Raw genomic sequence first — 11569 nt, 5'->3', positions numbered from 1 at the left:
GAAATGTGTTTTAAAGTGTTATGTGTCAAATTTTATGAGGAATCTGATGGCAAGCAGGAATTTGGTGTCTTCTTGACCACTTCCTGGACATCGCACAAGATATTAGTCAATAATTCTTCTGGTTTTAGTGATCAACATTGTAAAGGAGTCATTTGATACGCAAAAATAATTCACAAAATTGATATTATTGGCTTTTGGAAAATTGAAGTTTGTCTCCTTTTCGTTCTTTTGGGGACGAGAGTACCCATGAGTTTTCCAATTTCCCAGAGGCGGAAAAAATTCTTTCTCTACAAAAGTATCATATTTGATCACTAAGACTTACAATAAAGTGAGTTTTACTGAAATTCGTTCGCTGAATATGTTGTGGTCCGTAAAGAGTTAAGCGTTGAGTTTAATGGCAAGGTAAAAATTATAAAAATAAATTTAAAAAATTATAAAACTTATAAAAATTGAAGTACAGTCGAGTTCCTCAAATTTGAACTCCTCAAATTTGAACGACGCGACAGTTAAGTTCAAAATGTAAAATTTGAGGTTGTGTGAAGAAAGTTTTGCGTGGAGTCTGAATTAGAACCATTTTTCTCAGGTGTTTCCTCAATATTATCGTATTATATTAACTGCCGCAACAAATTTCATTTATTTCACAATAAATTACATTGACATATTCTCTAAAGTTATTTCTATTAATTTAGGGAAAGTGCATTTGACATGAATTCCGTTACGTTTTTGGAAATATTGTTCAAATTTGAGGAGTGAGAAATGTCATCTATACCTTTAAGGACGAGATGATATCCGCTGAACGAAATTCAATGAAATCAAGTTTCCTTTAATATTTTGGCCTAAATAAGCAATTCATGGTTAGAAAACAAATTTCCAGTACCTAGGAGTCTTGGAAAACTATGGGACATATAAGTTCCAATCGTCCATATAGGTAAAAAACAATTTTTTCCGTGTGGTTAAATTACTCTTTTGCTTTATTATTTTTGTGAGATAAACGGAATAAACAATTTATTGAAAATGTTATCGATTGTGAAAAAGACCATTGAAGTACAAGTCGTCGGTTCCGAAAAAGACTATTGTAAGTCTACTTACAATAGTATAAAAAGATGGTATCATTGGATGCAGAAACCTTAGATCTATATCCCCACAAAATTTTATGTTGATTAAGATATTCCTGCAAAAGTTACAAGAAAAAAACTTAAAATCAGCGTGCACAATTATTGAGTTCTTTGCCCACAATTTTGCTATAAATAATTTAAAAGTAGTGTTAACTAGAAGATATTCAATGCGTAAGTATGATAAAATAGTTTCAAAAGCTGAAAGTATACTAATTGCAGTGAAATTAATGAAAATAAATATTAGCTGTCATACTTTAAACTTCTTTCCTGTAAAGTTTACATTTTTGACTTACAATAGTCTTCTTCGGAACCGACGAAGTTTAAAAATCAGGCGATGACATGTTGAATTCCAAAGGAAAAAAATATATAATATATATCATATATATACCTATAATTTTTGGCCTTGGACAAGTATGAGAAGACTGATAAACACAAATTTTAGTATTTCCTAGATTGTAAAGAATCTCAGCTAAAACAAATAAAAATCCAATCACATTTTTTTTACATAATTTAATATTTTTATTGTAGTCCTCCAAACAGTTTCGAGTACTAGTAACACACATTAATTTCGCATTCCTCACAAATACAGCTGGTCCTATTTTCTTTTTTTTAAGATAGCACAATGTGCATCTACGCCTTTCTTTAGTTTTTGAGCTCTTGCGGGAAATGGATAGCACTTCTAATGCTTTCAAATCTGTGCCTAGTCATGGTCGATGCAATGAAAGGAACATGGAACGCCCATGTTAGGAGAAATGGACCAGTAGTCGTGAAAATGATTCCATGACAAAGGGAATGTCCTTCCGTCTGTTGTATATTTACATCTGTTCCAGGATTAACGCAGAAAGATCTGAGAAGCAAATAGTTGCTAGAAAAATGCTCTAAGGCGTTAATTCTATATCCTGGAACTTATGCTTCACAACTCCGGAAGTATACGTAGATATCTCCTGCTCAATTCATGTGAAATCTTTCGACCACCTTAGGGGTGGTTCAGTCTACTTCTCATTCTTCATTGCATCAGCCACACTATCGCGAATCCTTTGGTTTTTCGTACGAACCTCAGAAATGTTTTCAGCAACATTGAGTTCCGATATTGTTGTCTTCCTCTTGATGCTCTTGCGAGCTTCACACGCAGATGGACATTCCACTGAAACCGAAGGTTGTTCCAGCAAAGAAACATTCTGTACGAGGACTTCGCAGTCTACTTTATCACCGTCTTGTTCCAAAAATGTTATATCTTTCTCATCTCGGACAATATTGTCCTCATCATCGCTGTTTTCCGGACATAAGATGTGAATTACTTCATGCTAGTTGATCGCGAAAATATTTTTCATCTGGGAAGTCATATAAAATATAAATACATAAGAATTATAATGTTTACGTAGAACTATTTCATTAATTATTGAAATATTACCGTTTCTAGCCAATATTACACTGAGGAACTTGATATAATCACACAAGTTTTCACAAATAATTGAATATTTTCTGCACAAATAAGCAAAACAAAAAGATATTCCAACCTCAAACCTTGGAAAATCCAACAGAGGCGGATTCAGTGTTTTTTACCTCTATGGACGATTGGAACATATATGTCCCATGAAATTCAAGAAGCTTTTCTGAAAATACCAATTCATGATAATTTTCACTCTGAATAAAAATATTATGTGCAGTTGTCGTAGTTTATAGATCCCAAAGGGTTTTGCTTAAAAAAATTGTAAATATAAAAAAATCTAAAATTCATTGACCAATTCAAGAACTTGAAAATTCCACATTTTTGAGCTTAAATATTTAATGTATACCTAATAGCTAGAGATTTGTAAAAAATATACTAGATTCCTACATCCTTCTACTTTGTGATTACAGTAGAGTCTCGCTATAGTCCATATTTGGTTTCAAATTTGACACTTGGGTCGCACTATAGTCCATGTAATTTTTTAAAATTATCAACGATTTTTAGTATTGAAATTGCTCGACGGCTTCCACTTTCTTTGCGATTGTGGTACTTGTCCTTTTGAAATCAACGGTCGATAAATTGTGGACTATAGAACGATGGCCTATAGCGAGACTCTACTGTATGTATAAATATTAGAAAAAAGTATCCTTAAATTGTCAGGAAAAATAATTTCTTCTATGGGACACCGGTGTTCCAATCGTCCTTTAAATACCCCCAAAATGTTCAAATTTGAGGAACTCTATTGTAAGTTCGAGTTTGAAAGTGTCCCAATCTTCTATGATTTTTTCTTAAAATCATGTAATAATTTTTGAGAAAGACAAATTCAAAGTGTCGCGTGAGACTTACTTTTGAGTAGTTGCATGCAACTTCCTCAGCAACTAATCCTGCAAATATGCAACTCACTGCGACTGCACGTAGGCTTCAAAATAAAACGATAAAACAATTTATATAATTTTTTCACATTTATTTTGCTAAATATAGACGAGAATTACTTTTATAAATTGCCAATAACATATAAAATAGTCATTTGCTCGATAATTTTTTTAAGTGAAAAAGTAACAAATTGCAATTAATGATTTGCCACTTGGCAAGTAAAGTGGTAAAAAAAAGTATTGTAAAAGAAATACTGTGTTAATGTGTATAAAATTGGACGAAATATACCTTTTGATTATAGGAAAGGGGTCGATTTCTAAAATTTTTAAAAAAAAAATCTACCGTATGACCGTGGAATAAATCGAGGTTAGGGCTCCTTCAGGAGCTCTACATAATTAGCTGGGAACAGACCGTAGCTGCCATCGGGACCCAATCCCTGCCACCAACCTTCATCAATGCGATCAATGTGCGTAATGATGTCCCCTGGATCGAAATTAATTTCTGTCTCATCGGCAGCCTGATAGTCATAAAGGGCAATAGCTCGCAATCCCATATCCGCCATAACTTCCTGTGCCACAGTTTCATCCTCCTTGGACGCTTCTTGGGGCACTTCAGCAGTGGGCAGAGGCTTGGCCTCTTCCTCCACCGGTGTCTGTTCTACACTCTTCGTGTGCGGTGATCTCTTTATTGTGCTAAATTGCTCCTCACTCTCCTCCTCAACCTCGAATCCCCGTGGATTCTGTACCGCGACACTCTGACCATTTGTTGGCACTTCTGCAGCCTCCACCTTGGCCGGTGGCTCCTCTTGCTGCTGCTGCTGATTCAACGAATTAATACGCTGTGCTAGAGAATTTCGAGCAGGCTTCACTGGAGCTGATGCTCTATAGAGAAAAAAATAATCCCGCATGAACCCAATTTCCTTCGAATCCTTCCCTCCCTTTCAACCCTCTCAAAAGTGTGAACTCACTTTGTGACAGGAACATTTGTTGTATTCTGGGAAAAGATTGCCTTTGCCTGTCCCACTCTTGATCCAATCAATTCTTTTGCCTCCTGATTCCTCTGTTGCCTCATCATTTCAGCACTGGTTTGGGTGCGTGTGGGAAGATCAGTCGCATGACTGCAATATTATCAATTATACGCACAAAATTCTTGCAAAACAATTTTTTTTATTCATCTAATTGAAGATATTGCCCTCTTTGAAAACACGTGTGCCTTGTGCCTAATTAATTTAGTGAGATTCCCACGCTGACGCCCCATAGAAATGCTTATTGTATGAAAGCTTGAGTGATCATCAGACATTCTTCACTGAATTCCACAAAGCCAGAGACACACAAAATAATTGTGATTCATTTTTTAACCACACAAATTGCATTTATGCCATTGCAAGCCAAAACAATTAGCAAAAAAAGCTTGACGTTCTTTCATGAAATCAACTACAAAATGATCCCAATACTCAAATATTTAAACTCCTTGACAATTCAAAAAAATCTACTATTGTGAATAATTAATTCAATATGTCAAGAATACTTTTTTTAAAGTTTCAAGTTATTTGGAATAAAATTCTAAGACTAAATTTTGGTAAGCGATAGTTAATACTTTTTGAATAATACACCAATTTCATTGAAATTTCACATAGGGTGACGGCATTACTTATGGCCAGTCTATACTTGTGGCCACCTCGGAGATATCTTCAATCTTTTCCCGCAAATTATTTTTTTTATTTATTTATTAATAACAATGCTTTTGAGCTAGTGCTCTTGAAAGCAGAAGAAAAGGGATACATTTATTAAGATATGTATAAAGATTTGTCAGAAAGCAATGCTTACGTCCACCGCCGTCTTAGCGTTGGTAATTAATTTCGAAGAACCACAAAATTAGGTATATTTGATACGCTATCATTAAATGCAACTTTTAAAGAGATTTACTTTTATCTTCCAATAGAATTTTAATTATTTTGTGGGAATTATTTCACTTATGCGCCCGACAGTCAAATATACATTAAATCGTTAAGAAATTTACTAACGATCTCACAATTTTTATTGATTAAATTTTATATATTCAATAAAAAAATGTTTAGTACTATTTTTCAAAACTTGTTTTCTTAGGTAACACTATATTTTCTTTTACCACTTGATTTTGATGATTTTTTAAACAAAAAAATAATAATGACAAAGCCATAAGTTATAACCAATTTGATAAGATTATTAACTTGTGGCCACAGCATTTGACATGTGGCGCCCTCACAGATATTTGATTTAGCGAGTAGTCAATCGTGTTATTTCTTATTTTTGATTCAGTGAATCTAAGTTTTCTAACATAAATTTAATCAAATTTAAGGTAAGTGTAGAAGTTGTATCATAAAATTGTTTATAAATGAGTAGCGTCTATGATATTTTGATTTTCTCCATGAATTGCATTTTTTTGTAAATAACCTAACTTTTTCTGTTCTTCTCTCTTAGGACAATGAAAAACACGAAAAAAAACTAAAGAAAAGCCTCATTATTGAACTCAAAGGATGCAAAGGGGCATTGAGAAGCATTGAGAATAGAATGACCACGACCAAAGTATTCCAGTCATTTCAGCTGTACCACATTCCCTCACAAACTCTGCGTTAAAGTATTCGGAAAGTCTCCGGAGCAAACATTAGTTCATGGAGGCTTTCCAGTGCTCTTAGAGAACAGGCAGAAGAGGATATTATAAGTTGGGTTCTTTATGCAGTCAAATTTAGCTTTTACATCACGAAAATCTGATTGGATTACTAGCCACTTTTGGGGAGAATCAATATTAGTAGTATCCGATTATTATGAGAAAAATATTTGAAAAACTATGAAAAATTTGTCAAAAAATAAAAAAAAAAACCTATGAAAGTGCATAAAATGTTTTTCTTTTTTTTGTATCAAAATTATTTTTTTACAGTTTGTTTTATAACATTTGAAATTGTGGCCATAAGTTCGTAAAAGAAGCCACAAGTTATGAATTTTACATGGTTGGGAAAATCATATATTTTCCGGTGTTTGAAGGATTTTCATAGTAAAATCATTTGAATATATCGAAAGAAACTACATGAAAGAAATTACTCTTAAAATTTTGCTTTAATTGGTCAAAAAGATCAACAGTTATAAGGAGATATGTACTTAATGTGGCCATAAGTAATGCCTGTACTTTTTTTCTTCTAGATAGGATTATTTTAGTACCTAATCGGACTATTTTCTTCACTGATTATAAATTGAAAGTGATGTTACAATGCAAAGTATATTTAGTTTGTAACATTCTCCCAAAAATCCAAATTTCAGTTTTTGGGGTTTTTGGGGAAGCAGTCAGTAAAAAATATGACCAGGAAAAAATAAAAGGTGGTCATTAAATTAATAAACTAATAATTTAATCCATTCCTTCCCATGGTATTATACACTGCTGGCAATAATCATAGCTCCACTTTTTCATACTGGAAAAACTTTGAAAAAAAAATTTTTTAGAAAAAAAAATAAAAAAGTCATTTGAAGGTATTTTCAAACCGATATGAAAAATTGCTATTTAAATTTTATACCGTTAGAACTGTGAGTACTGTGATAGAATCTTTATCAAAATGGCGATTTTCGGGCGGCAATAATTATAGCTCCACTCAATAAATTTGGCTCCAGGGTATTTATTTTCAATCAGTGAAGGTAAATATCTTTTAGTAATTTAATTTATAACTTTATTAAGCTAATTAGAATCATTTTTATAAAGTTTTTTATGAATTTTGCTGAAATTTTGTAAGAAAAATGTTTAATGAACAAAAATAAGGGATTAATTAAGGTCTTGAAGGGAATGAAAATTTACAACCAAAAAATTTCCATAAAAATAACAAGATCCTATCACCTTTCATCCGAATTTGTCCATATAGCCAACATATATGCATTTTAAACCACTCCCAGGGCTAAGAATCTTCTTTTGTTAGAGGCAAAAGTGTGCAATTTTCCGTGTTACTGTCGAAAAAAATAAGTTTTCTACCGAAATGTGATGTTAAACAATGCTGACTGTTTAATCTCATCATGTCCTGTTAATTCTGCCCCAAACCAGAATCCCAAGTGACTAAGGGGGTCTTTATAATACTGGAACAAAAAATTATCAAAAAGAAGCTTTTTTCAGTTTGATGAACAGAAGGTGTTTTACATAATTTAAGTGGTACAAAATTATTTTTTTCGAATAAAAAATTGACAGGTCTTGTCTTAACTTGTTTTCTGTCTGAAAAAATAATTTTAAACCACCTAAATGATGTAAAACACCTTCTATTCATCAAACTGCAAAAAGCTTCTTTTTGATAATTTTTTGTTCCAGTATTATGAAGACCCCCTTAGTCAGTTGGAATTCTGTTTTGGGGCAGAATTAACAGGACATGATGAGATTAAACAGTCAGCATTGTTTAACATCAAATTTCGGTAGAAAACTTATTTTTTTCGACAGTAACACGGAAAATTGCACACTTTTGCCTCTAACAAAAGAAGATTCTTAGCCCTGGGAGTGGTTTAAAATGCATATATGTTGGCTATATGGACAAATTCGGATGAAAGGTGATAGGATCTTGTTATTTTTATGGAAATTTTTTGGTTGTAAATTTTCATTCCCTTCAAGACCTTAATTAATCCCTTATTTTTGTTCATTAAACATTTTTCTTACAAAATTTCAGCAAAATTCATAAAAAACTTTATAAAAATGATTCTAATTAGCTTAATAAAGTTATAAATTAAATTACTAAAAGATATTTACCTTCACTGATTGAAAATAAATACCCTGGAGCCAAATTTATTGAGTGGAGCTATAATTATTGCCGCCCGAAAATCGCCATTTTGATAAAGATTCTATCACAGTACTCACAGTTCTAACGGTATAAAATTTAAATAGCAATTTTTCATATCGGTTTGAAAATACCTTCAAATGACTTTTTTATTTTTTTTGTAAAAAATTTTTTTTCAAAGTTTTTTCAATATGAAAAAGTGGAGCTATGATTATTGCCAGCAGTGTACATCATACACAAATTGAGTGATTTTAGATGATTTATGTGTGGGAAATTGATATTCGAATTGCTGTCGGGAATGGATTCTTAATTACTTTAGTCCTTCATTTACTTAGGAAAAATAGTTCCACAGATATGGGAATACATTTTGTTGTTCTTTTCTCGCTTCGCGAAAGGTCATGCAAAATTTTTGCTCAAAATGTCAGACGGAAAATTCGACATCCCGTCGAATTTGTTAAAATTGGCCTTCATCCTCCTCCCTGATTTGAATTCTGATTGCCAATTTGTTTTTCTGTTCTGATTGCCAAAGAAACACAATAAAGTGACTGCTGTTTATTCGTTTCGTTTAACATTTATGTCATATTTCTGGCTAATTTTAGTTAAATTAAGCGCTAATCTTTATTGTCAACGGTACGTGAAGTTTTCAAATGAAATAATTACCTCTTTCATGGATAAAAAAGGGTTTTTCTGAATTGTCTGCAAATGCTTCAATAGGAAACCTCGGAAATATGTTTTTTTGGAGAGATTTTCTTATTGTTTTAGATGGGAAAGGAGAAAAGACCAGGAATAAGAACAAATCCTGCACTCAAGAGCAACTCAAAAATGTTTTGGAAGCCTTTCGTCGCGGTTTCACTTACGCTGTTTGTCTCCAATTAGAAACTTTCCCTTGTCTCCATTTGGATTAATTTGTTTCCAATTAAAGCATTTTACACTCGCGTATTTTTCTTGTGTTTAAGAAGTTTTCAAATTATATTTAAAAAATTTTCACTAAACAGTAACATTCTAGAAGAGTCAAGGAGCAAATTTATGTAATTCTCTTCAGAAAAAATATCAACTTAATGTGTTGAATCTTCTGTCAAAGTTAAAGCGTTTGGAAATGGTTTTGAATTAGGACAATTACCCTAAAAGTTTTTTTTCCTAAAGAAACCTCGAATTCATCTTTTTATCACAATTTGTATTCCATATTTCAACTGCTCGAACTTCGAGAGCAGTTTTTTTTTTTTAATTTATAAATTGGTTTGAGCCCAATCAATCTCCTGCTCAATTTCAATATCTGTGACTTCTTCAAAATCACTCAAAAAGTAGGAAACACTTTTCGTGAATTTGAAAAATATTTCAAAAAAGCAAAAAATAATTTGCAAAGCAAAAGAAAGCAATATTTGGCGCATGAATTAATTTGAGTTGTACTTTCACTCTTGAATTAATGCCACCATAAATCCCAATATAATGTTTTTGTGTGGAAAAGGAACTTACCTTGATTTTGCTGCGATAAGCGTTGCAGCTTCAGCGGCCGGAGACGTAGCTGGAGACTTCTTCTCCGGAATGGCAGTCCTCTTCTCCCTCTCGGTGTGTTCTCGCTCCTCGCGCTGTCGACGTTCTTCCTCCACTTTCAGCAGTTCCAGGCGCTTCCTCTCTCGCTCAACTTCCACACGACGCTTCTCCTCTTCCTCCTCGCGACGCCAGAAATTGTCCCTTTCAGCGGCGTTGATCTCCTTGGCGGGGATGACACGTGTATAGGTGGTACCTACGGGACCCCGCTGACTATCATCAACCTGACGGGGTTCCTTAAAACTGTACGCCGATCCCACCAGGCTCAGTTTTTGCAGAATTCTCTCCTGATCAACATCATCCTCCAGTCGAGCATTGATGGTGAGATGGGCTCCCTTCAGAAGATTAGCCACATCTCTCGTGTGATTGGCACATGTTCCCTTCCGAAGCACCGGAGCACCCTCACCCTGTGCAGACAAAGAATGCCAATTACCCAGTGACTCATTAGCTTATCTTATCAGTGGCACGGGGTCTGAGCCACAGAGCAAGCACAAACTGCTGGCCAAATTACTCACTTGCCAGTTGATGAGAATGTTCTTGGAGAGGGAAGTTTTGGGATCAGCCACCCTTACAAATGCATACATAATTTTGCCACTGTTCAGCTCCTCATTGAGCTCATCTAAGCCCCCGCTTCCACATGCCACAACTTTCAGATCATTAGTCTGTCCCTCGTAGCCAAACAACGCCCTGATTACCATACAATTAATTGGTGAAATTTAATTAATCCCATCTTCTCTAGCAAAAACAAAAGACCTTTCACTCACCAATCAGTCTCAGTTTTGTCATCCAGAACATCCTGCCAGGCTGCTACAATTGCCTCACGATTTTTCGACAAGTTCACCGTCATTTGGGGACAATTGCACTATCTTGGGTGCTCCTTTGAGGGCAAAAAAACACGCCTTTTTTGCGAAAAAGACCCACCTTGCATAGAAAACTGACACTTTCCGGCAAAGTAAACCCAACAACTGCAGACATGGGAACCAAAGAAGGCAATCCGCAGAAATTTCCATCAAATCCAAAGAAGTTTCCTTTCATAATTTTTTAAGCTGCAAACAAACCAATTTGATTTGTTGAATTTTTGCAATGATCTGCTTAATCTGCCACTAAAATTTTGAATTACTGACTAAATTATTTTTTTTAAATTTATAATTCGCTGAAATTTTTTAAAATGATTTTTTAATCGAAAATTATTTGAAAGTGTAAAAAGTACAATCATATTCAATAAAAATCAAGAAATTCTGAGAAATACAGCGGCGACAAGGTAAATACAGTGGCGACAAGAATGTTTAATGATAGGGTAGAGTCAGCCCTTTTGGCCATGTAAGCAATTTTGGCCACCTAAAGTAAAATCACATTGTAAGGCAATCATGAGTTTATTTAGAACAGGAAAATGGGTCTTATTTCGTGACCTCTAATCTAACGAATCAGAAAACCATATTTGATTTTATATCGACTTGATTAATTATAAGTTATTGAAAGAAATTCTCGACATGGTAAACAATCACTAAAAAAAACATGGGATTCTTAAGAAACTTATCAATGTTAAGAGAAATTGTTTTGCATTATTTCATATTTTTGAGGAAAGAATTTGATGTTATTCAATGAAAGTCCATTTCTTAATTAACTAAATTTTATTGTGATATCATCCTTAATAAGATTTTCTAACAAATTTAATGAAAATCGGATGTGGCTAAAAGAGCTTACATTTTTCGGCTGTGTAAGTACTTTTGGCCACTCATTTTCCCATACATTTTAAACGTGGCGCACCTCGTTGATTTCAGTAAAAACAATCGTGCCTTTTAACTGATT

At 33.7% G+C, this 11569-nt stretch overlaps 1 protein-coding gene across 1 annotated transcript; it reads right to left on the bottom strand.

Moving 5' to 3' along the window:
- Positions 1-3508: 3508 nt before the first annotated feature.
- Positions 3509-10732, bottom strand: LOC129803517 (drebrin-like protein). The gene is made up of 5 exons (XM_055850131.1): positions 10525-10732; positions 10276-10447; positions 9686-10167; positions 4406-4555; positions 3509-4319 (listed from the first exon to the last, which is right to left on the bottom strand). Exons 1-5 carry the CDS (start codon positions 10605-10607, stop codon positions 3806-3808), a joined length of 1401 nt encoding a protein of 466 aa, XP_055706106.1. The 5' UTR covers positions 10608-10732; the 3' UTR covers positions 3509-3805.
- Between the last annotated feature and the right edge of the window lie 837 nt (positions 10733-11569).

The sequence above is a fragment of the Phlebotomus papatasi genome, chromosome 2, assembly GCF_024763615.1.
Source record: "Phlebotomus papatasi isolate M1 chromosome 2, Ppap_2.1, whole genome shotgun sequence".
In the NCBI taxonomy this organism is placed as follows: domain Eukaryota; kingdom Metazoa; phylum Arthropoda; class Insecta; order Diptera; family Psychodidae; genus Phlebotomus; species Phlebotomus papatasi.
The sequence above is the reverse complement of the archived record's forward strand: the minus strand, read 5'-3'. Positions and strand labels throughout refer to the sequence as shown.